This window comes from Lepisosteus oculatus, chromosome 4 (genome assembly GCF_040954835.1).
Source record: "Lepisosteus oculatus isolate fLepOcu1 chromosome 4, fLepOcu1.hap2, whole genome shotgun sequence".
Taxonomy (NCBI): Eukaryota; Metazoa; Chordata; class Actinopteri; order Semionotiformes; family Lepisosteidae; genus Lepisosteus; species Lepisosteus oculatus.
In genome coordinates, this window is record NC_090699.1 from 13,275,341 (window position 1) to 13,300,982 (window position 25,642).

The 25,642-nt window shown below is 52.0% G+C and overlaps 3 protein-coding genes across 9 annotated transcripts; 1 reads left to right on the plus strand and 2 right to left on the minus strand.

Moving 5' to 3' along the window:
• Positions 1-470: 470 nt before the first annotated feature.
• Positions 471-7,363, minus strand: cideb (cell death inducing DFFA like effector b). Of its 2 annotated transcripts, none has more exons than XM_069188743.1 (5): positions 7,154-7,363; positions 4,620-4,734; positions 2,765-2,914; positions 2,029-2,216; positions 471-1,348 (listed from the first exon to the last, which is right to left on the minus strand). In XM_069188743.1, exons 1-5 carry the CDS (start codon positions 7,186-7,188, stop codon positions 1,210-1,212), a joined length of 627 nt encoding a protein of 208 aa, XP_069044844.1. In that variant the 5' UTR covers positions 7,189-7,363; the 3' UTR covers positions 471-1,209. The 2 variants fall into 2 exon arrangements, with proteins under 2 accessions (XP_069044844.1, XP_069044843.1); XM_069188742.1 differs by having other exon boundaries at positions 2,029-2,219; positions 7,154-7,361.
• A 505-nt stretch (positions 7,364-7,868) lies between these two features.
• Positions 7,869-18,636, plus strand: tinf2 (TERF1 (TRF1)-interacting nuclear factor 2). Of its 6 annotated transcripts, none has more exons than XM_069188737.1 (10): positions 7,869-8,161; positions 9,184-9,386; positions 10,275-10,373; positions 10,809-10,913; positions 11,610-11,720; positions 12,192-12,309; positions 12,460-14,137; positions 15,520-15,587; positions 16,755-16,837; positions 17,126-18,636. In XM_069188737.1, the coding sequence occupies exons 1-10, from the start codon at positions 8,122-8,124 to the stop codon at positions 17,222-17,224; spliced, it is 2,604 nt and encodes an 867-aa protein (XP_069044838.1). In that variant the 5' UTR covers positions 7,869-8,121; the 3' UTR covers positions 17,225-18,636. The 6 variants fall into 6 exon arrangements, with proteins under 6 accessions (XP_069044838.1, XP_069044839.1, XP_069044835.1 ...); XM_069188738.1 differs by lacking the exon at positions 7,869-8,161 and adding an exon at positions 8,685-8,721; XM_069188734.1 differs by lacking the exon at positions 7,869-8,161 and adding an exon at positions 8,695-9,153.
• An 822-nt stretch (positions 18,637-19,458) lies between these two features.
• On the minus strand, positions 19,459-25,448 carry dhrs4 (dehydrogenase/reductase (SDR family) member 4). The gene is made up of 9 exons (XM_069188741.1): positions 25,140-25,448; positions 24,172-24,298; positions 22,824-23,001; positions 22,637-22,738; positions 21,500-21,570; positions 21,255-21,306; positions 20,590-20,724; positions 19,881-19,936; positions 19,459-19,728 (listed from the first exon to the last, which is right to left on the minus strand). The coding sequence occupies exons 2-9, from the start codon at positions 24,294-24,296 to the stop codon at positions 19,614-19,616; spliced, it is 834 nt and encodes a 277-aa protein (XP_069044842.1). The 5' UTR covers positions 24,297-24,298; positions 25,140-25,448; the 3' UTR covers positions 19,459-19,613.
• Positions 25,449-25,642: the final 194 nt, after the last annotated feature.

Below are 25,642 nucleotides of genomic sequence, written 5' to 3' on the forward strand. Positions count from 1 at the left end.
GGGGGGGAGGGGGGGGAGGGGGGGGATGGGGCGCTAGCCGAGCGAGCTCGCCGTCAGGGCGGAAGTGTGTGCGGCCGGAACCGGAAAGAGAGACTGCGACGGACTCTGGTCACTCTCTTTTCTGCACAAGGTTTGTTTACAAAAACAAACACGGCAACAGCAGTAATATGACCTTCAGATTTAGACGGCATCATGAACATACGCTTGAGTTTAAAAAATCTGTCTTTGGCCTTGTGGATATATGGAGTTTTTGATTTTGTCTGACTCTAAACAGTCTGACCCAAATATTATGACACACACCTCCATACACACTCACACACAGACACATAGTGTCAGATATATAGACACACTCACGCAAAGAGACACACAAACTGACACAAGCAAAATATCTGTTTGCTCTAGTGTTGGGTAGGTTATTTTTGTGTTTTATTATTTCAATCTGTAAGAAAATAGATTTTCATACAGCCCATACAGCCTCTTTGGTACTTTGTAGATTATTGACAAGCCAGGGTATTGGCTTCAACAACATGGCTGGGCAGCTTGTTCCCCACCTCCACCACCCTCTGTGTAAAGAAGAGCCTCCTGTTCTTGGTTTTAAATGCTGAAAACCCCAGGAGGGTTGTGGGCTCAAATCCCAGGTGAGACTCTGCTGTTGTTCCCTTGAGCGAGACATGTCACTCGAATGAAAGTACCCAGCTCTGCAAAATTGGGCAAACGTAATTTGCTTTAGACAAAAGTATCGACCCAATAGATAAGGAGTAATTATCTGAATACAGGTCCTTGAATATGGAGATTAAGTCAATCTGGGCGGCAGGGGATGGCGCAGTGGCCAGGATTGCTCCCTCAGAGCGCTGGGGCCCTGGGTTCAACTCCAGGCCTGGGGTGCTGTCTGTGTGGAGTTTGCATGTTCTGCCAGTGGGTTTCCTCCCACTTGCTGGTTCAGAGTTCAAAGACATGCTGGTAGGTTGATTGGCCTCTGGGAAAACTGGCCCTGGGGTGGGAGTGTGTCTGTGTCCTGGGTGGGTGACACTGCAATGCCTGCATCTCATACCACAACCAGCCCAGAGCACACTTCTCCGCACACAGACTGCACAGCAGGACGACAGAGCACCAGGGCCAAGGAAGACAGTGCGAGCACGGGCGCAGTTCCCGCAGGGCATCGAGGGAGACGGGATCGGAGCTCTGTGGCAGTGGGATCGTGGTCGACGCTCAGTCCCAGCTCTCCTGCAGGTCCGCGGGATCGTGCCATTGGTCCGCACCTTCGATGACGCGGCGAATCAGAGAGGCTGACGCCATCAGCAGGTGACCCAGAGCTTGGAGGAGAGTGGAGGAAAGACGGAGGACTTCCCTAAGAGAGAGAGGGGTTCATACAGACACACTGACTGACTGGACACTCCAGTCCATTAACACTGCACTGAGAGAGAGGGGTTCATACAGACACACTGACTGACTGGACACTCCAGTACATTAACACTGCACTGAGAGAGAGGGGTTCATACAGACACACTGACTGACTGGACACTCCAGTACATTAACACTGCACTGAGAGAGAGGGGTTCATACAGACACACTGACTGACTGGACACTCCAGTACATTAACACTGCACTGAGAGAGAGGGGTTCATACAGACACACTGACTGACTGGACACTCCAGTACATTAACACTGCACTGAGAGAGAGGGGTTCATACAGACACACTGACTGACTGGACACTCCAGTACATTAACACTGCACTGAGAGAGAGGGGTTCATACAGACACCCTGACTGACTGGACACTCCAGTACATTAACACTGCACTGAGAGAGAGGGGTTCATACAGACACACTGACTGACTGGACACTCCAGTACATTAACACTGCACTGAGAGAGAGGGGTTCATACAGACACACTGACTGACTGGACACTCCAGTACATTAACACTGCACTGAGAGAGAGGGGTTCATACAGACACACTGACTGGACACTCCAGTACATTAACACTGCACTGAGAGAGAGGGGTTCATACAGACACACTGAGTGGACAGACCTCAGGACTTTCTTGGGTCCGAGGCACTTGAAGTCCGCACTGACGGAGTACAGCCCCTGGAAAGTGGCCTTCACGCTCAGACTGCCGAACATGTCGCGAGGTGAGAGGCGATACAGGTCAAAGGTCACTCTGGCAATATCTTTAGTATTCCGAGGCTTGTGGTTCGCAGATGAAAAGGAGAGGGCACCCTTCTGGGAGAGAAAGAGAGAGAAGTTCATCTACAATCTATTAACCCATCCTCTAACAGCTTTATCTGTACAGGCCTGAGGGAGCTGGAGTCTATCAACACTGTGAACGTCAGGGTACAGCCTAGACACACACACACACACACACACACACACACACACACACACACACACACCAGACACAGAGACAGGGTACAGCCTGGACACACACACATAGAGACACACACACCAGACACAGAGACAGGGCACAGCCTGGACACAGACACACAATGAGCAGACACAAACACCAGCACACAGCAGACACACACATACACTCACACTCACACCAGTTTCCTCAGATACCAAGGAGTGTCCCGTCTTGTCTCTGTAGGAGTTTGTGGGAGCAAACTGGAGCACACAGGAAGACCCCGCGCGGACTCGGGGAGAACGTGCAGACTCCCCACAGACAGCCCCCCCTGGAGCTGACGCGAGGGTCCGTGCTGCGAGGCGGCGGGTCAGACCAGGGCTGGAGCGGACGGACTCCAGGGCACAGCGGCCCGTCCCCCACCCACCTTGCTGGGCGTCCAGCGCTGGCCGGGCTCCAGTGCCACGAGCGCCACGCCGTCCTGCAGGGAGGACAGGAAGTCGTCCGACTCGACTTCCGTCCCGTCCTCCTCACACACCAGAGACAGGAGAGAGGACAGGAGGAGGACTTCGGCAGCCTGAGAGAGAGGAGAGAGAGTCCTGACCACTGACTGACCAGCATCACTGGTGACCAGCACACTGACCCTAACCCTCCTCACACACCAGGGAGAGGAGAGAGGACAGGAGGAGGACTTCGGCAGCCTGAGAGAGTCCTGACCACTGACTGACCAGCACACTGGTGACTAATCAACACACTGAGTGACTGACACACTGGTGACTAATCCACACACTGAGTGACTGACACACTGGTGACTAATCCACACACTGACTGACTGACCAGCATACTGGTGACTGATCCACTCACTGACTGACCAGCACACTGGTGACTAATCCATACACTGACTGACTGACCACCACACTGGTGACTGATCCACTCACTGACTGACCAGCACACTGGTGACTAATCCACACACTGACTGACTGACCACCACACTGGTGACCAGCACACTGACTGACCAGCACACTGGTGACTGATCCACTCACTGACTGACCAGCACACTGGTGACTGATCCACACACTGACTGACTGACCAGCACACTGGTGACTGATCCACTCACTGACTGACCAGCACACTGGTGACTAATCCACACACTGACTGACCAATCCACACACTGGCTGACCAGCACACTGGTGACTAATCCACTCACTGACTGACTGATACACTGGTGACTAATCCACTCACTGACTGACTGATACACTGGTGACTAATCTACACACTGACTGACCAATACACTGGTGACTAATCCACTCACTGACTGACTGATACACTGGTGACTAATCCACACACTCTCACAGTGACTGACACACACACTCTCACAGTGACAGACACACACTCTCAGAGTAATTGACTGACACACACACTCACAGTGACTGACTCACACTCTCAGAGTAACTGATTGACACACACACTCACAGTGACTGACTCACACTCTCAGAGTGACTGACTGACACACACAGTGACTGACACACACACTCTCACAGTGACTGACACACACACTCTCACAGTGACAGACACACACTCTCAGAGTAACTGACTGACACACACACAGTGACTGACTCACACTCTCAGAGTGACTGACACACACACTCTCACAGTGACTGACACACACTCTCAGAGTAACTGACTGACACACACACTCACAGTGACTGATTCACACTCTCAGAGTAACTGACTGACACACACACTCACAGTGACTGATTCACACTCTCAGAGTAACTGACTGACACACACACTCACAGTGACTGATTCACACTCTCAGAGTAACTGACTGACACACACACTCACAGTGACTGACTCACACTCTCACAGTGACTGACACACACACTCTCACAGTGACAGACACACACTCTCAGAGTAACTGACTGACACACACACTCACAGTGACTGACTCACACTCTCAGAGTGACTGACTGACACACTCACAGTGACAGACACACACACTCTCACAGTGACTGACACACACACTCTCACAGTGACATACACACACTCTCAGAGTAACTGACTGACACACACACTCACAGTGACAGACACACACACTCACAGTGACAGACACACACACTCACAGTGACAGACACACCCTCTCACAGTGACAGACACACACACTCACAGTGACAGACACATACACTCACAGTGACAGACACACCCTCTCACAGTGACAGACACACACACTCACAGTGACTGAAAGACACTCTGAACAGACACTGAACCCTTTGCTCTCTCACCCTCTCTTTCAGTTCTCCCAGAGTTCCTGCTGTCACGCCCTTCCTGACGGTGCGGTCGTGGGTGCACACCCGAAATGGGCGCTGGGGGGGCGACCACACTCTCCGAGAGACCGACCTGTGACAGAGGGGAGAGAGGGGTTGTGTCTGTGAGTGACATGTTTGTCAGGTGCAGCAAGCAGCAGGTCAGGCCACTTACCTGTTCAGTCTCTTCACTGACTGACACACCTGAACACACAGCTACAACACTCTCCCGATCACACACACAGCTACAACACTCTCCCGATCACACACACAGCTACAACACTCTCCCGATCACACACACAGCTACAACACTCACCAATCACACACACAGCTACAACACTCACCCGATCACACACACAGCTACAACACTCACCAATCACACACACAGCTACAACACTCACCCGATCACACACACAGCTACAACACTCACCAATCACACACACAGCTACAACACTCATCCGATCACACACACAGCTACAACACTCACCCGATCACACACACAGCTTCAACACTCACCAATCACACACAGAACACACAGCTACAACACTCACCAATCACACACAGAACACACAGCTACAACACTCACCAATCACACACACAGCTACAACACTCACCCGATCACACACACAGCTACAACACTCACCCGATCACACACAGCTACAACACTCACCCGATCACACACACAGCTACAACACTCACCCGATCACACACAGCTACAACACTCACCCCATCACACACAGCTACAACACTCACCCGATCACACACAGAACACACAGCTACAACACTCACCGATCACACACAGCTACAACACTCACCGATCACACACAGCTACAACACTCACCGATCACACACAGAACACACAGCTACAACACTCACCCGATCACACACAGAACACACAGCTACAACACTCACTGATCACACACACAGCTACAACACTCACCCGATCACACACAGAACACACAGCTACAACACTCACCCGATCACACACACAGCTACAACACTCACCCGATCACACACACAGCTACAACACTCTCCCGACCACACACACAGCTACAACACTCTCCCGATCACACACACAGCTCCAACACTCACCCGATCACACACAGCTACAACACTCACCCGATCACACACAGCTACAACACTCACCCGATCACACACAGAACACACAGCTACAACACTCACCGATCACACACAGCTACAACACTCACCGATCACACACAGCTACAACACTCACCGATCACACACAGAACACACAGCTACAACACTCACCCGATCACACACAGAACACACAGCTACAACACTCACTGATCACACACACAGCTACAACACTCACCCGATCACACACAGAACACACAGCTACAACACTCACCCGATCACACACACAGCTACAACACTCACCCGATCACACACACAGCTACAACACTCTCCCGACCACACACACAGCTACAACACTCTCCCGATCACACACACAGCTCCAACACTCACCCGATCACACACACAGCTACAACACTCTCCCGATCACACACACAGCTACAACACTCTCCCGATCACACACACAGCTACAACACTCACCAATCACACACACAGCTACAACACTCACCAATCACACACACAGCTACAACACTCTCCCGATCACACACACAGCTACAACACTCTCCCGATCACACACACAGCTACAACACTCACCAATCACACACACAGCTACAACACTCACCTGATCACACATACAGCTACAACACTCACCAATCACACACAGAACACACAGCTACAACACTCTCCCGACCACACACACAGCTACAACACTCACTGATCACACACACAGCTACAACAGTCTCCCGACCACACACACAGCTCCAACACTCACTGATCACACACACAGCTACAACACTCACCGATCACACACAGAACACACAGCTACAACACTCTCCCGACCACACACACAGCTACAACACTCACTGATCACACACACAGCTACAACACTCACCGATCACACACAGAACACACAGCTACAACACTCTCCCGACCACACACACAGCTACAACACTCACTGATCACACACACAGCTACAACACTCACCCGACCACACACACAGCTCCAACACTCACTGATAACACACACAGCTACAACACTCACCTGATCACACACACAGCTACAACACTCACCAATCACACACACAGCTCCAACACTCACTGATCACACACACAGCTACAACACTCACCCGATCACACACACAGCTACAACACTCACCAATCACACACACAGCTACAACACTCTCCCGACCACACACACAGCTACAACACTCTCCCGATCACACACACAGCTACAACACTCACCAATCACACACACAGCTACAACACTCACCGATCACACACAGAACACACAGCTACAACACTCACACAGAACACACACAGCTAAAACACTCACCGATCACACACACAGCTCCAACACTCACCGATCACACACAGAACACACAGCTCCAACACTCACCGATCACACACAGCTATATGACTAACCTGATCAAGGATGAAGTGACTGACAGAGTCTCCATTGCTCTCTCCTGGTCTCTCTTCAGAATTCCCGTCCTGTCTGTCCTTCCTGTGTGTGAGAGGCTGTATCTGTCTGTGTCTTTCTACCGGGAGATACTGGTGATACTGGTGTGTGCAGTACTGGTGCTGGGAGGTGTGCAGCCAAGGTTTGTGTGAGTCAGTTTACAACAACAGGGACTTTAGACTTTTCCTATGTGATGACATTGCATAATCAGATAGAGCAGACCAAAGTCCTCACCATTAAAGTCTATTTTAACCCCTCTTTCTCAGTACACTGTTAATATACTGGAGTGTCCAGTCAGTCAGTGTGTCTGTATGAACCCCTCTCTCTCAGTGCAGTGTTAATGTACTGGAGTGTCCAGTCATTCAGGGTGTCTGTATGAACCCCTCTCTCTCAGTGCAGTGTTACTGTACTGGAGTGTCCAGTCAGTGTGTCTGTATGAACCCCTCTCTCTCAGTGCAGTGTTAATGTTCTGGAGTGTCCAGTCAGTCAGTGTGTCTGTATGAACCCCTCTCTCTCAGTGCAGTGTTAATGTACTGGAGTGTCCAGTCAGTGTGTCTGTATTAACCCCTTTTCTCTGTTGCCCTTTTAGGCAATTTGTCAGTATTAACCGCAATCTCGCTTAGTGGAGTATTAATTTACTTCTATGTAATCTAAAGCGTTTTGAAATGAGTGCTTCTAAGGCGCTATAAAGTACGTTTCAGACTTTCCCTGTTGAAGATTACTCGCATGTGTGCGATTGAAAAAAAACTACATTTCCCTTCATGCACCGCTCGTCCCTGCGTCCTCGGGAAGTCGAGTGGCGTCTGTCGTTTTTCCGCTCTTGTCAGTTGGCGCGAGTTCCGCGTTTGCCGGTGCTGGTCAGCGGTCCGTCACGCCGGCTGGCTTTGTCGTGCGCGCTGTCCGTGAAGTCCGCGGACGCGCATCGTGGGCGATGACCATGGCGAGACCGGGGGCTGACCGGCCGGGCGGAGGTGAGCTCCGTGTCCGACCGCCGTTGTGTGCGGAGGAGAGGCGACTTGACACACGTTGTGTGCAGCTGCGGACTGCGGACTCATAGAGGCGATTGGATCAGTGTTGATTGATGATTTATTGATTGATTGGATAGATCAGTGGGCGCCTTTCCGAGCTGCAGCTCCTAGATCGGCGGTCAGTGGTCAGCAGGCGAGTCACGCGTGGTCCCCGCCGATCTGATAATGAGTCTGATCCACGCCTGGACTCTTGATTCTTGTCCACTCGTGTCGGGAAGGTTGTGTGTTCGGCGTGCGTGGACAAATCTCGCCTTCTGTGTCTGTCCTGTCTGTGTGTGTATGTCAGTCCGTTTTCAGTGTGACACAGTCCTGAGTGGACACTGTGTGGACGAGTTCGGGGTACGTGTGGGTTCTGTGATAGGGTCTTGAGTGGACACTGTGTGGACGAGTTCAGGCTCCGTGTGGGCTAGCTGACGGTCAGTGTGGAGGCTGTGACGGTCCTGAGTGGACGCCGTGTGGGCTATCTGATGGTCCTGAGTGGATGTTGTGTGGGCTATCTGACGGTCAGTGTGGACTCTGTGACGGTCCTGAGTGGACGCTGTGTGGGCTATCTGACGGTCAGTGTGGAGGCTGTGACGGTCCTGAGTGGACACCGTGTGGACTAGCTGACGGTCAGTGTGGACTCTGTGACGGTCCTGAGTGGACGCCGTGTGGGCTAGCTGACGGTCAGTGTGGAGGCTGTGACGGTCCTGAGTGGACGCCGTGTGGGCTAGCTGACGGTCAGTGTGGACTCTGTGACGGTCCTGAGTGGACACCGTGTGGACTAGCTGACGGTCAGTGTGGACTCTGTGACGGTCCTGAGTGGACACCGTGTGGACTAGCTGACGGTCAGTGTGGAGTCTGTGACGGTCCTGAGTGGACACCGTGTGGACTAGCTGACGGTCAGTGTGGAGGCTGTGACGGTCCTGAGTGGACGCTGTGTGGGCTATCTGACGGTCAGTGTGGACTCTGGCCCCTCTCCCCAGGTCCCTCTCCCCCTGTGGACGCTCTGTGGCTGCTGGCTCCGCCCCTCAGGCTGGTCTGTGCGACGGTGTGGGACGTGGTCCGTCGCCGGGACCTGGTGCATTATGGGAAGGTGCTGGAGTTCCTGGAGACAGTGAGGAACGCAGTGCCTGAGATACTGACCTACAGACACATGGCCAAGCTGACCCTGGGGCTGAGAGCCAAGGTACTGACTGGACACTACTGTCCATTAACACTGCACTGAGAGAGAGGGGTTCATACAGACACACTGACTGACTGGACACTCCAGTACATTAACACTGCACTGAGAGAGAGGGGTTCATACAGACACACTGACTGGACACTCCAGTACATTAACACTGCACTGAGAGAGAGGGGTTCATACAGACACACTGACTGGACACTCCAGTACATTAACACTGCACTGAGAGAGAGGGGTTCATACAGACACACTGACTGACTGGACACTCCAGTACATTAACACTGCACTGAGAGAGAGGGGTTCATACAGACACACTGACTGACTGGACACTCCAGTACATTAACACTGCACTGAGAGAGAGGGGTTCATACAGACACACTGACTGACTGGACACTCCAGTACATTAACACTGCACTGAGAGAGAGGGGTTCATACAGACACACTGACTGACTGGACACTCCAGTACATTAACACTGCACTGAGAGAGAGGGGTTCATACAGACACACTGACTGGACACACCAGTACATTAACACTGCACTGAGAGAGAGGGGTTCATACAGACACACTGACTGGACACTCCAGTACATTAACACTGCACTGAGAGAGAGGGGTTCATACAGACACACTGACTGGACACACCAGTACATTAACACTGCACTGAGAGAGAGGGGTTCATACAGACACACTGACTGACTGGACACTCCAGTACATTAACACTGCACTGAGAGAGAGGGGTTCATACAGACACACTGACTGACTGGACACTCCAGTACATTAACACTGCACTGAGAGAGAGGGGTTCATACAGACACACTGACTGACTGGACACTATTTTTTGGGTCCAAAAGTAATTTAACAGTGGGAAAAATGATTTTTTATCTTATTTTTAGATGATACTGGGGATGTTGGTCAAGCAGTTTTCTCCAGATGTCATTTCAGCTGAACTCGAAAAAGTTGTCCCTCCAAACATTCTACGACCTTCTAGAACAGTGAGTACGATTTTATTTTAATTACCCATCTGATTGTATTAAGCACTAATCAAGATCACAGTCCAGTCAGTCCAGTCCAGCCTGGAGAGTCTCCCACTGCTCTGTCAGTGTCAGTGGAGTCTGATTATAATCTCAGTGAATCACTAATCAAGATCACAGTCCAGTCAGTCCAGTCCAGCCTGGAGAGTCTCACACTGTTCTGTCAGTGTCAGTGGAGTCTGATTATAATCTCAGTGAATCACTAATCGAGATCACAGTCCAGTCAGTCCAGTCCAGCCTGGAGAGTCTCACACTGTTCTGTCAGTGTCAGTGGAGTCTGATTATAATCTCAGTTAATCACTAATCAAGATCACAGTCCAGTCAGTCCAGTCCAGCCTGGAGTGTCACACTGCTCTGTCAAGTGTCAGTAGGAGTTTTATTTTTTTTTCTTTTCAGGTGAAAATGAAGGATGACAGGAAAGTTCGGGAATCAGCTGAAAATTTCCAGAAACTGATACGTTACCTGCTTGAAGATCCAGAGTTACTGAACGTTTTCATGAAGGTGAGGAGGAGGTCATTTGTGAAATTGATGTTTGTGTTTAATTTGTTGTTCTGAAAACCAGGCTTCTTTCTTCTGAGCTGTCCTTCTCTTTCCTCTCTCTTGTCCCTCTCTTTCCCTCTCTCTCCCTCTGTATCTCTGTGCTGGATTCTGCCAGAACCCAGTCTGTCTCTCCTGTGCGTGTGATTGTGCTCAGTTTCTGGGCTTTTGTGTGCAGCAGTGTGGTCTGCTCCAGGTTTTACAGTGCGTCTCTGTGACCAGGAGAGTCCCAGTGTGGGGCAGTGTGGTCCGCTCCAGGTTTTACAGTGTGTCTCTGTGACCAGGAGAGTCCCAGTGTGTGGTGTGGTCTGCTCCAGGTTTTACAGTGCGTCTCTGTGACCAGGAGAGTCCCAGTGTGGGGCAGTGTGGTCCGCTCCAGGTTTTACAGTGCGTCTCTGTGACCAGGAGAGTCCCAGTGTGGGGCAGTGTGGTCCGCTCCAGGTTTTACAGTGCGTCTCTGTGACCAGGAGAGTCCCAGTGTGCAGCAGTGTGGTCCGCTCCAGGTTTTACAGTGTGTCTCTGTGACCAGGAGAGTCCCAGTGTGGGGCAGTGTGGGCCGCTCCAGGTTTTACAGTGCGTCTCTGTGACCAGGAGAGTCCCAGTGTGGGGCAGTGTGGTCCGCTCCAGGTTGTACAGTGTGCTGTGTGTCTCTGTGACCAGGAGAGTCTCCCAGTGCAGTATGGAGACCAGTTTGACTTGGCGCTGGAGAAACTGGTGTGGGAGTTCGTCATCCGACTGGACGAGCTGCTACCCATCCCTGACCTGAGCCAGGTACTGAGAGAGATACCGGGGTACACAGAGAGAGAAACTGGGGTGCAGAGAGAGAGGAGGGGTACAGAGATACAGGGGTGCAGAGAGAGAGGAGGGGTACAGAGATACAGGGGTACACAGAGAGAGAGAGGAGGGGTACAGAGATATAGGGGTACACAGAGAGAGAGAGGAGGGGTACAGAAAGAGATATAGGGGTACACATAGAGAGAGGAGGGGTACAGAGAGAGATACAGGGGTACACACAGAGAGAGGAGAGGAACAGAGAGAGATAAAGGGGTACACACAGAGAGAGAGGAGGGGTACAGACAGAGATACAGGGGTACACATAGAGAGAGGAGGGGTACAGTGGAACAGAGACACAGAGAGGGGTCAGTCTGAATTAAGGGCCTGTCTCAAGCATCAGGCACACTCTTATATTCCTGTATTCCTTCTTCCAGGCTGTCAGATTGTATTAACACCCTGTCTCTCCAGACAGTCAAGTTGCTCAGTGCTGCCGCCTCTGGATTGGAGGACCCACTGCACCTGCCAGAGCCAGAACTCCTGCAGAACCTCCTTCAGCACCACAGACCACTGGAACACCTGGATCAGGGTACTGTCTCTCTCTCAGTGTTAATGTACTGGAGTGTCCAGTCAGTCAGTGTGTCTGTATGAACCCCTCTCTCTCAGTGCAGTGTTAATGTACTGGAGTGTCCAGTCAGTCAGTGTGTCTGTATTAACCCCTCTCTCTCTCTGTCTCCAGGTGTCTCTGTGCTCTCAGTGTCCTGTGGCGACTGCATCCTCTCCTCTCTGTCCTCTGCTGTCCAGCTGCAGGACACAGTCAACCTAGCAGTACGTGACCCAGCCTTGAGGATGACCCTCAGCCCCTCCTCTGAATGGACAGGAGTGAGGCAGAGAGGAGCCAGGAGAGAGAGACTCAGGAGGGGGACGTCCAGGGTGACAGGGGGGCGGACAGACGGAGGGAGAGAGGAGGAGGAGGAGGGAGGAGGAAGAGGGACAATGAAGGGTCAGTCTATCCCAGCAGGAGCGAGGAGAGAGGAGGAAGAGGATGGAGGAGGGAGAGGGAAGATTAAGGGCGGGTCTGGCCTAGCAGGAGCGAGGACCGAGGAGGAAGAGAAGGGAAGAGGGAGAGGGACGATGAAGGGTCAGTCTATCCCATCAGGAGCGAGGAGAGAGAAGGAAGAGGAGGGAGGAGGGAGAGAGACGATGAAGGGTCAGTCTATCCCAGCAGGAGCGAGGAGAGAGGAGGAAGAGGAGGGAGGAGGGAGAGGGACGATGAAGGGTCAGTCTATCCCAGCAGGAGCGAGGAGCGAGGAGGAAGAGGATGGAGGAGGGAGAGGGAAGATTAAGGGCGGGTCTGGCCTAGCAGGAGCGAGGACCGAGGAGGAAGAGAAGGGAAGAGGGAGAGGGACGATGAAGGGTCAGTCTGTCCCAGCAGGAGCGAGGAGAGAGGAGGAAGAGGAGGGAGGAGGGAGAGGGACGATGAAGGGTCAGTCTGTCCCAGCAGGAGCGAGGAGAGAGGAGGAAGAGGAGGGAGGAGGTAGAGGGACGATGAAGGGTCAGTCTGTCCCAGCAGGAGCGAGGAGAGAGGAGGAAGAGGAGGGAGGAGGGAGAGGGACGATGAAGGGCGGGTCTATCCCAGCAGGAGCGAGGAGAGAGGAGGGAGAGGAGGGAGGAGGGAGAGGGACGATGAAGGGTCAGTCTGTCCCAGCAGGAGCGAGGAGAGAGGAGGAAGAGGAGGGAGGAGGGAGAGGGACGATGAAGGGTCAGTCTGTCCCAGCAGGAGCGAGGAGAGAGGAGGAAGAGGAGGGAGGAGGGAGAGGGACGATGAAGGGTCAGTCTGTCCCAGCAGGAGCGAGGAGAGAGGAGGAAGAGGAGGGAGGAGGGAGAGGGACGATGAAGGGCGGGTCTATCCCAGCAGGAGCGAGGAGAGAGGAGGGAGAGGAGGGAGGAGGGAGAGGGACGATGACGGGCGGGTCTATCCCAGCAGGAGAGAGGAGAGAGGAGGAAGAGGAGCAGGAGGAGGGGCAGCAGGGGCCGGTGTCAGGAGGCGGCCGATCTCTGCCCTGCTGCGTCTTCTACCGGAGTCGCCGGGGGGGGGCGGACTCCAGCTCCAGAAGAGGGGTCCCCCAGAGGGAGGGGGTGAGGGCGGGCGAGGAGCCCCTGGACTCCACGCCCCGGCCGCCGGTCACTTCCTGTCCGCGGAGGAGGGAGCTGAGAGTCCTGATTCGCCGGCTGAGCTTCCCTGACCCGCCTTTCTGCCCGGTACCCGCGACATCACTTCCTCTTCCTGTTCCCCCGGCTGGGCCGACGGACAGCCCCATCTGCGTCGCCGTGACCCGGAAGCGGAAGCTGAGCTCTGAGCGCATGACCCCTGACAACCGCTGGCCAGAGGCGCTATCGTCATCGGGAGAGAAAGAGTGAGACACACGCAGAGTCAAACACACTCCTGAGACACACACAGGGTCACACACACTCCTGAGACACACACGCAGAGTCACACACACTCCTGAGACATACACGCAGAGTCACACACACTCCTGAGACATACACGCAGAGTCACACACACTCCTGAGACATACACGCAGAGTCACACACACTCCTGAGACACACACGCAGAGTCACACACACTCCTGAGACACACACGCAGAGTCACACACACTCCTGAGACACACACGCAGAGTCACACACACTCCTGAGACACACGCAGAGTCACACACACTCCTGAGACACACACAGGGTCACACACACACTCCTGAGACACACACGCAGGGTCACACACACTCCTGAGACACACACAGGGTCACACACACTCCTGAGACACACGCGCTGGGTCACACACACTCCTGAGACCCACACGCGGTTACACACACTCCTGAGACACACGCAGAGTCACACACACTCCTGAGACACACGCGCAGAGTCACACACACTCCTGAGACACACGCGCAGGGTCACACACACTCCTGAGACACACGCGCCGGGTCACACACACTCCTGAGACACACGCGCCGGGTCACACACACTCCTGAGACACACGCGCCGGGTCACACACACTCCTGAGACACACGCGCCGGGTCACACACACTCCTGAAACACACAGACAGAGTCACACACGCGCAGGGTCACACACACTCCTGAGACACACGCGCCGGGTCACACACACTCCTGAGACACACACGCCGGGTCACACACACACTCCTGAGACCCACGCGCCGGGTCACACACACTCCTGAGACACACACACTCCTGAGACATACAGAGTCACACACACTCCTGAGACATACAGACAGAGTCACACACACTCCTGAGACCCACACGCAGGGTCACACACACTCCTGAGACACACACGCTGGGTCACACACACTCCTGAGACACACACACTCCTGAGACATACAGACAGAGTCACACACACTCCTGAGACCCACACGCAGGGTCACACACACTCCTGAGACACACACGCTGGGTCACACACACTCCTGAGACACACACACTCCTGAGACATACAGACAGAGTCACACACACTCCTGAGACACACGCGCCGGGTCTCACACACTCCTGAGACACACGCGCCGGGTCTCACACACTCCTGAGACACACGCGCAGGGTCACACACACTCCTGAGACACACACGCACAGGGTCACACACACTCCTGAGACACACACAGCCAGGGAAACTAGTTATCTTGCTGAAACATCACCTCCAAGTGTAAGTTGTGTACACAATACTGGAGACACAAACATTCTTTCATTATTTTTAATGATTGTGACTTCGACCCCACCATTCTTTTTAATATTCCAGGAACCGTGCTGGTCTCTCCAGAACCGGAACCGCTTCTCCTGTTATTTCCCCTGTGAAACGTCATGCAGGTGAAGAAAGGTTCTTACTAACTCAGGGCAGTGTTAATGTACTGGAGTGTCCAGTCAGTGTGTCTGTATGAACCCCTCTCTCTCAGTGCAGTGTTAATGTACTGGAGTGTCCAGTCAGTCTGAGTGTCTGTATGAACCCCTCTCTCTCAGTGCAGCGTTAATGTACTGGAGTGTCCAGTCAGTCAGTGTGTCTGTATGAACCCCTCTCTCTCAGTGCAGTGTTAATGTACTGGAGTGTCCAGTCAGTCAGTGTGTCTGTATGAACCCCTCTCTCTCAGTGCAGTGTTAATGTACTGGAGTGTCCAGTCAGTCAGTGTGTCTGTATGAACCCCTCTCTCTCAGTGCAGTGTTAATGTACTGGAGTGTCCAGTCAGTGTGTCTGTATGAACCCCTCTCTCTCAGTGCAGTGTTAATGTACTGGAGTGTCCAGTCAGTCAGTGTGTCTGTATGAACCCCTCTCTCTCAGTGCAGTGTTAATGTACTGGAGTGTCCAGTCAGTCAGTGTGTCTGTATGAACCCCTCTCTCTCAGTGCAGTGTTAATGTACTGGAGTGTCCAGTCAGTCAGTGTGTCTGTATGAACCCCTCTCTCTCAGTGCAGTGTTAATGTACTGGAGTGTCCAGTCAGTCAGTGTGTCTGTATGAACCCCTCTCTCTCAGTGCAGTGTTAATGTACTGGAGTGTCCAGTCAGTGTGTCTGTATGAACCCCTCTCTCTCAGTGCAGTGTTAATGTACTGGAGTGTCCAGTCAGTCTGAGTGTCTGTATGAACCCCTCTCTCTCAGTGCAGCGTTAATGTACTGGAGTGTCCAGTCAGTCAGTGTGTCTGTATGAACCCCTCTCTCTCAGTGCAGTGTTAATGTACTGGAGTGTCCAGTCAGTCAGTGTGTCTGTATGAACCCCTCTCTCTCAGTGCAGTGTTAATGTACTGGAGTGTCCAGTCAGTCAGTGTGTCTGTATGAACCCCTCTCTCTCAGTGCAGTGTTAATGTACTGGAGTGTCCAGTCAGTGTGTCTGTATGAACCCCTCTCTCTCAGTGCAGTGTTAATGTACTGGAGTGTCCAGTCAGTCAGTGTGTCTGTATGAACCCCTCTCTCTCAGTGCAGTGTTAATGTACTGGAGTGTCCAGTCAGTCAGTGTGTCTGTATTAACCCCTCTCTATCCTTGCAGATGGATCTTTGCTTTCTCCAGAAGCAAATGATGAGATTATTCTGGATTCTGAGGATGAAGACACACGAAATTTTAAAGGACGAGTAAGTGTCTGACTGGACTGACTGGACTGTGATCTTGATTAGTGATTCACTGAGATTATAATCAGACTCCACTGGCACTGACAGAGCAGTGTGAGACTCTCCAGGCTGGACTGGACTGACTGGACTGTGATCTTGATTAGTGATTCACTGAGATTATAATCAGACTCCACTGACACTGACAGAGCAGTGTGAGACTCTCCAGGCTGGACTGGACTGACTGGACTGTGATCTTGATTAGTGATTCACTGAGATGATAATCAGACGTTTGTCTCTCTGCGTCTCCTTCAGTTGTTCTTGAAGAAGTACTACAGGACCAAGTACAACACCTTCATCCCGACCCTCAGGGAGTTCCTGCGGCCCAGTCGGAACAGAACCAGGAAGCGCTGAGTTACAGTCACAGCTTTTCATGTCTTCCAGGCAGTGAGAGTCAGTGGTACATGTGTTATAAGTGTATTTATACCTAATAGTTTATTTTTAAGTTATGTTCATATATTAAGGCTCACTGTAGATCAGACTTCACACACAGCAGTGTCAGTGTGTCGGGACAGTGCAGCTGTATCACTCTGCAGTGTGTCAGTGTGTCGGGACAGTGCAGCTGTATCACTCTGCAGTGTGTCAGTGTGTCGGGACAGTGCAGCTGTGTCACTGCAGTGTGTCAGTGTGTCGGGACAGTGCAGCTGTATCACTGCAGTGTGTCAGTGTGTCGGGACAGTGCAGCTGTATCACTGCAGTGTGTCAGTGTGTCGGGACAGTGCAGCTGTATCACTGCAGTGTGTCAGTGTGTCGGGACAGTGCAGCTGTATCACTGCAGTGTGTCAGTGTGTCGGGACAGTGCAGCTGTATCACTCTGCAGTGTGTCAGTGTGTCGGGACAGTGCAGCTGTGTCACTGCAGTGTGTCAGTGTGTCGGGACAGTGCAGCTGTATCACTGCAGTGTGTCAGTGTGTCGGGACAGTGCAGCTGTATCACTGCAGTGTGTCAGTGTGTCGGGACAGTGCAGCTGTATCACTGCAGTGTGTCAGTGTGTCGGGACAGTGCAGCTGTATCACTCTGCAGTGTGTCAGTGTGTCGGGACAGTGCAGCTGTATCACTCTGCAGTGTGTCAGTGTGTCGGGACAGTGCAGCTGTATCACTGCAGTGTGTCAGTGTGTCGGGACAGTGCAGCTGTATCACTGCAGTGTGTCAGTGTGTCGGGACAGTGCAGCTGTATCACTCTGCAGTGTGTCAGTGTGTCGGGACAGTGCAGCTGTGTCACTGCAGTGTGTCAGTGTGTCGGGACAGTGCAGCTGTATCACTCTGCAGTGTGTCAGTGTGTCGGGACAGTGCAGCTGTGTCACTGCAGTGTGTCAGTGTGTCGGGACAGTGCAGCTGTGTCACTGCAGTGTGTCAGTGTGTCGGGACAGTGCAGCTGTATCACTCTGCAGTGCGTCAGTGTGTCGGGACAGTGCAGCTGTATCACTCTGCAGTGCGTCAGTGTGTCGGGACAGTGCAGCTGTGTCACTGCAGTGTGTCAGTGTGTCGGGACAGTGCAGCTGTGTCACTGCAGTGCGTCAGTGTGTCGGGACAGTGCAGCTGTATCACTGCAGTGCGTCAGTGTGTCGGGACAGTGCAGCTGTATCACTCTGCAGTGCGTCAGTGTGTCGGGACAGTGCAGCTGTATCACTCTGCAGTGTGTCAGTGTGTAATGTTATCTGGATTTTGTAATACCTTGTATAATGGGTGAACTTTTGAACCAAAACTACCTTTTATAATCTGACTACCTGTACAGAGATTTTTACAATAAAGATGATTATATGTGTACAGTGACTTTATTAACCTCCCTCTGTGTATTAACCCTACAGGTTCAGTGACTATATTAACCTCCCTTTCTCTGTGTATTAACCCTCCAGTCTCAGTGACTATATTAACCTCCCTCTCAGTGTATTAACCCTCCAGTCTGACTGTATTAACCCTTTAGTCTCTGACTTTATTTACCTCCCTCTCTGTGTATAAACCCTCCAAGGAGGCTGTCAATTCCTGAAGTATTTTTATGTCCAGGCTGTGGTCACTGAGCCTGTCCTCTCTGGACAGTCAGGTCTGCCTGTGTCCAGTTTATGTGTCCAGGCTGTGATCACTGAGCCTGTCCTCTCAGGACAGCCAGGTCTGTCTGTGTCCAGGCTGTGGTAAGTGAGCCTGTCCTCTCTGGACAGTCAGGTCTGTCTGTTTCCAGGCTGTGGTCACTGAGCCTGTCCTCTCTGGACAGCCAGGTCTGTCTGTGTCCAGTCTCTGTGTCCAGGCTGTGGTCACTGAGCCTGTCCTCTCTGGACAGCCAGGTCTGTTTGTGTCCAGTCTCTGTGTCCAGGCTGTGGTCACTGAGCCTGTCCTCTCTGGACAGTCAGGTCTGTCTGTTTCCAGGCTGTGGTCACTGAGCCTGTCCTCTCTGGACAGCCAGGTCTGTCTGTGTCCAGTCTCTGTGTCCAGGCTGTGGTCACTGAGCCTGTCCTCTCTGGACAGTCAGGTCTGTCTGTGTCCAGTCTCTGTGTCCAGGCTGTGGTCACTGAGCCTGTCCTCTCTGGACAGCCAGGTCTGTCTGTGTCCAGGCTCTGTGTCCAGGCTGTGGTCAGTAAAAAACGATGAAAAAAAAACAGACAAATGGAAAGAGTTTACTGCAGTTTTGTCAAGACTGTTAGATATTTGCACTTACAGACACAGCTGTCCACCAGCTCAGCCGCTGTCTCCTCTACCCCACGGCCCTCCTCTTCCTCCTCACCCCCAACCCTCCTCCTCCTCCTCCATCTTCACAGTCGGCTGTTCATCCCTCCAGTCACAGTGACCGTCTCTCCAGTGATATACTGGGCTTCATCAGAACACAGGAAGGCGATGATCCCCGCAACGTCATCCGGTTCCCCAATCCTACAACACAGCAGCCTTCGTCATCATCATCACCATCACGACGAAAACCAGAGTAAAGCCAGCCAACCCCCACCCAGGCACAGGGACAACAGGCAGACCCCAGTCCAGACAGCTCCAGCTCCCCAAGATCCGGCTCCAGATCTTCGTTTTACCTTTTGATACTCAGCTGCTTCATGAATTCTTCTGCACAGTCTCTGTTCTTCCACATCTGGGGAGAAAGACAGACAGCAGGATGGCAGACAGATATATATCTATATATATATAGATAACAGATCTGTGTTCAAGTGCTACTGATTTAGCATTTGTTAACTCATGTCAAAATCATGAACAGGAATCCTCTCTTGACACAGAGGCTGCTCTTCTGGCAGAATGCATGTGGAACAAGCTTCCAAGCCCTGTTGTTGAAGCCGATACCCTGGACTCTCTCCAGACACAGCTGGGTGAGCTCCTCCAGTCAGGACAGGAGGCTCTTCTTTACACAGAGGGAGGTGGGGGTGGGGAACAAGCTGCCCAGCCATGTTGTTGAAGCCGATACCCTGGACTCTCTCCAGACACAGCTGGGTGAGACCCCCCCAGTCAGGACAGGAGGCTCTTCAATACACAGAGGGCGGTGGGGGTGGGGAACAAGCTGCCCAGCCATGTTGTTGAAGCCGATACCCTGGCTTCTCTCCAGACACAGCTGGGTGAGCTCCTCCAGTCAGGACAAGAGGCTCCACAAGGGTGGTAGCAACCACAGGGGCTGAATGCCTTTTCATTGGTGACCTGTTTAATGTCCATTATTTCATCTTTCTCTAACATCAATTACTAACAGAATTATAGAGCCCGTGTAACACTGCTCATGCTCCTCCTCCTCAGACTCACCGCAGAGCTGAAGCGGGTTCGGATCAGGCCCGGTGCCACACAGTTGACCCGGATGTTGTAGGGGGCGAGTTCAGGGGCCAGAGCCTTCGTCAGGCCCAGCAGAGCCGTCTTACTGACACTGTAGGGACCCAGACCCTGAGAGACACACAGGCTCACACAGTAAAAGAGCTCAGGAGCGAGATTAATACAGACACCCTGACTGACTGGACACTCCAGTCCATTAACACTGCACTGAGAGAGAGGGGTTCATACAGACACACTGACTGGACACTCCAGTACATTAACACTGCACTGAGAGAGAGGGGTTCATACAGACACACTGACTGGACACTCCAGTACATTAACACTGCACTGAGAGAGAGGGGTTCATACAGACACACTGACTGACTGGACACTCCAGTACATTAACACTGCACTGAGAGAGAGGGGTTCATACAGACACCCTGACTGACTGGACACTCCAGTCCATTAACACTGCACTGAGAGAGAGGGGTTCATACAGACACACTGACTGACTGGACACTCCAGTACATTAACACTGCACTGAGAGAGAGGGGTTCATACAGACACACTGACTGGACACTCCAGTACATTAACACTGCACTGAGAGAGAGGGGTTCATACAGACTGTTAATACAGATAGCCAGGGTTGTGCAGTCTCTCACCTGGAAAGGCTGATATCCAGCAACTGAGGAGACAAACACAACTGACCCGCCCCTGCAAATGAACAGACCAATGACAGCTGGGAATTAGAGACACGCCCCTTCAAGTCCCACCCACACAGCACTTGCCTGGATGTGGCCACGCCCACTTTCATGACCCAATCACAGGACAGCATGGCACACACGCCCACACAGTCACATGATCCCCCCACACACGGACACCAGCGGCTTCTCCCGTTTCCTCTCACCCGCGTTTCTCCATGTGGGGCACGACCAGCTGGGTGAGGAAGAAGGCGGCCTTGACGTTCACATCGAGGATCTGGGCACAGCAGGAGAACAGATATGGCAGCTGTGAGGAGGGGCCGTTGCTCGCTCTGCACTCAGAGGAGCGGGTGCAGTTCACAGAAGTAACCGCAGGAGAGAGAAGCAACACTCTACCCTAAAATACCCAAACTAATCCCAGAACTCCCACTCCTGCCACAAACAAAACACCTCCCAATCCTGCTGGGGAGGGGGGGAGAGAACAGGCAGCACAGTGTGTGATCTCCTGTCCCAGCCTCAGGAACAGACAGTGAGCCTGTCTCTCAATAATAATAATACAGTGTGTGATCTCCTGTCACAGCCTGAGGAACAGACAGTGAGCCTGTCTCTCATTAATAATAATACAGTGTGTGATCTCCTGTCACAGCCTGAGGAACAGACAGTGAGCCTGTCTCTCAATAATAATAATACAGTGTGTGATCTCCTGTCCCAGCCTGAGGAACAGACAGTGAGCCCGTCTCTCAATAATAATAATACAGTGTGTGATCTCCTGTCACAGCCTGAGGAACAGACAGTGAGCCTGTCTCTCAATAATAATAATACAGTGTGTGATCTCCTGTCCCAGCCTGAGGAATAGACAGTGAGCCTGTCTCTCAATAATAATAATACAGTGTGTGATCTCCTGTCACAGCCTGAGGAACAGACACTGAGCCTGTCTCTCAATAATAATAATACAGTGTGTGATCTCCTGTCCCAGCCTGAGGAACAGACAGTGAGCCTGTCTCTCAATAATAATAATACAGTGTGTGATCTCCTGTCACAGCCTGAGGAACAGACAGTGAGCCTGTCTCTTAATAACAATAATACAGTGTGTGATCTCCTGTCACAGCCTGAGGAACAGACAGTGAGCCTGTCTCTCAATAACAATAATACAGTGTGTGATCTCCTGTCACAGCCTGAGGAACAGAGACTGAGCCCGTCTCTCAATAATAATAATACAGTGTGTGATCTCCTGTCCCAGCCTGAGGAACAGACAGTGAGCCTGTCTCTCAATAATAATAATAATAATAATAATAATAATAATAATAATAATACAGGCTGGATTCTTGACAGAGCTGTCTTACCTTGTCCCAGACTTCCTCCGTGGAGTCCAGTATGTTCCCGAAGAAGGGATTGACGGCCGCGTTGGAGACCAGGATGTCGATCCCGCCGTACGCCTGGACAGCCTGGAACACAAGAGCCCAGTCCCATCACCACTCCCGCCGGAGGACAGCGCCCCCCGATGCCTCAGAGCCCCCAGAGCAGCGTTACCGTGGAGACCAGCCGCGCCCGGTCCTCCTTGTTGCCCACGTTGCAGGTGGTGCCGGTCACCTGGAGACTCTCGGCCCGGAGCTCGGCCACGGCCCGGTCCACGTTCTCCTTCCGCCGGCTGCTCACCACGACCTGAGCGCCCCTCTGCGCCAGGCCCCGCGCCGCGGCCAAACCGATCCTGAGGGAAACACACAGGACAGGTAGAGGCTGTGTGCGACACACACATCTGCCCTGAGGGAAACACAGCACGGACAGGTAGAGGCTGTGTGCGACACACACATCTGCCCTGAGGGAAACACAGCACGGACAGGTAGAGGCTGTGTCTCACAATCAAGTGTGTCCTGAGGGAAATACAGCACAGATAGGTAGAGGCTGTGTGTAACACTCAAGTGTGTCCTGAGGGAAACACAGCACTCACAGGTAGAGGCTGTGTGTAACACTCAAGTGTGTCCTGAGGGAAACACAGCACTGATAGGTGGTGGCTGTGTTTAACACTCAAGTGTGTCGTGAGGGAAACAGCCTTAGAGGCTGTGTCCTAAGAGGTGGACACTGTGTGTAACACTCAAGTGTGCCCTGAGGGAAACACACCATGGACAGGTAGAGGCTGTGTGTAACACTCAAGTGTGTCCTGAAGGAAACACAGCACTCACAGGTAGAGGCTGTGTGTAACACTCAAGTGTGTCCTGAAGGAAACACAGCACTCACAGGTAGAGGCTGTGTGTAACACTCAAGTGTGTCCTGAAGGAAACACAGCACTCACAGGTAGAGGCTGTGTGTAACACTCAAGTGTGTCCTGAGGGAAACACAACTCTCACAGGTAGAGGCTGTGTGTAACACTCAAGTGTGTCCTAAGGGAAACATAGCACGGACAGGTGGAGGCTGTGTCTCACAATCAAGTGTGTCCTGAGGGAAACACAGCACAGACAGGTAGAGGCTGTGTGTAACACTCAAGTGTGTCCTGAGGGAAACACAGCACTGATAGGTGGTGGCTGTGTTTAACACTCAAGTGTGTCGTGAGGGAAACAGCCTTAGAGGCTGTGTCCTAAGAGGTGGACACTGTGTGTAACACTCAAGTGTGTCCTGATGGAAACACAGCAAGGACTGGTAAAGACTGTGTGTAACACTCAAATCTTCCCTGAGGGAAACACAGTACTGACAGATAGATGTTGCACAACTGCAGGAAATACAGGAAACAAAGATCGACCTAAGATGTCTCTTTACCCACAGAAATCATGTGCAAGTCTTTACTGAACTGAGACAGCCAGAGTGAATGCGAAACAAAATATAAAATGAGCAACTAGCACAACATGTTATTTTAACAACTAGCGTCCACGTTCTTCAATCATACCCATCTGTCGACGCTGTCACTATGGCGACCTTCCCCGTCAGACTGCTTTGTGACATCATTCTATTCCCAGCCATATGGTTGGTCAGGAGACGCTTCCAGAACAGACCAGTGGATCTCAAAAACATCACTGAGAGAGAGAGAGGGGTTCATACAGACACACTGACTGACTGGACACTCCAGTACATTAACACTGCACTGAGAGAGAGGGGTTCATACAGACACACTGACTGGACACTCCAGTACATTAACACTGCACTGAGAGAGAGGGGTTCATACAGACACACTGACTGGACACTCCAGTACATTAACACTGCACTGAGAGAGAGGGGTTCATACAGACACACTGACTGACTGGACACTCCAGTACATTAACACTGCACTGAGAGAGAGGGGTTCATACAGACACACTGACTGGACACTCCAGTACATTAACACTGCACTGAGAGAGAGGGGTTCATACAGACACACTGACTGACTGGACACTCCAGTACATTAACACTGCACTGAGAGAGAGGGGTTCATACAGACACACTGACTGGACACTCCAGTACATTAACACTGCACTGAGAGAGAGGGGTTCATACAGACACACTGACTGACTGGACACTCCAGTACATTAACACTGCACTGAGAGAGAGGGGTTCATACAGACACACTGACTGGACACTCCAGTACATTAACACTGCACTGAGAGAGAGGGGTTCATACAGACACACTGACTGACTGGACACTCCAGTACATTAACACTGCACTGAGAGAGAGGGGTTCATACAGACACACTGACTAACTGGACACGACAGTACATAAACACATTTTTTAATTTGAAAAGACGGTATTACTAGCGTTTAAAATAATACAAATTAAATTCGCGGGTAAGGGTTAAATTAAGTTCCAAAACTTCGACCGAAAAAGCAGAGATACCGAAAATTAAGTTATTCTAACGAGGACAGCAGTTTCTAGAATCTCACCCGAGTGAGGACGGAGCTCCGGTGTTGTTCCAGCCCGTACCAGTACCGAGAACAGCGGACCGAACTCCAGATTGAACTCCGCGCTACTGGACCCCTGTGTATGAAACTGACGCCATTTTGGCTCCAGAGGAGAACGAGAGGCGTTATTTCCTTAACAGTTATCTAGAGCCGCAATGTCCGCTACCGAAACTCCAGATTCTTTGTTTGATCAACTTCCCAACGTAGTGTGCAAAGGTCGTAGGCGATACTTTCGTCCGCCTTTTAAAGGGGAAGTTTCTTCTTAAAGGCAAATGAACCTTCGTTGGTGTTCATTTATAATCCTCCTTCTAATCGCCAAATATAAAACCCCCTTAGACATTCCAGTGTGAGACACTCCAGGCTGGACTGGACTGACTGGACTGTGATCTTGATTAGTGATTCACTGAGATAATAATCAGACTCCACTGACACTGACAGAGCAGTGTGAGACTCTCCAGGCTGGACTGGACTGACTGGACTGTGAT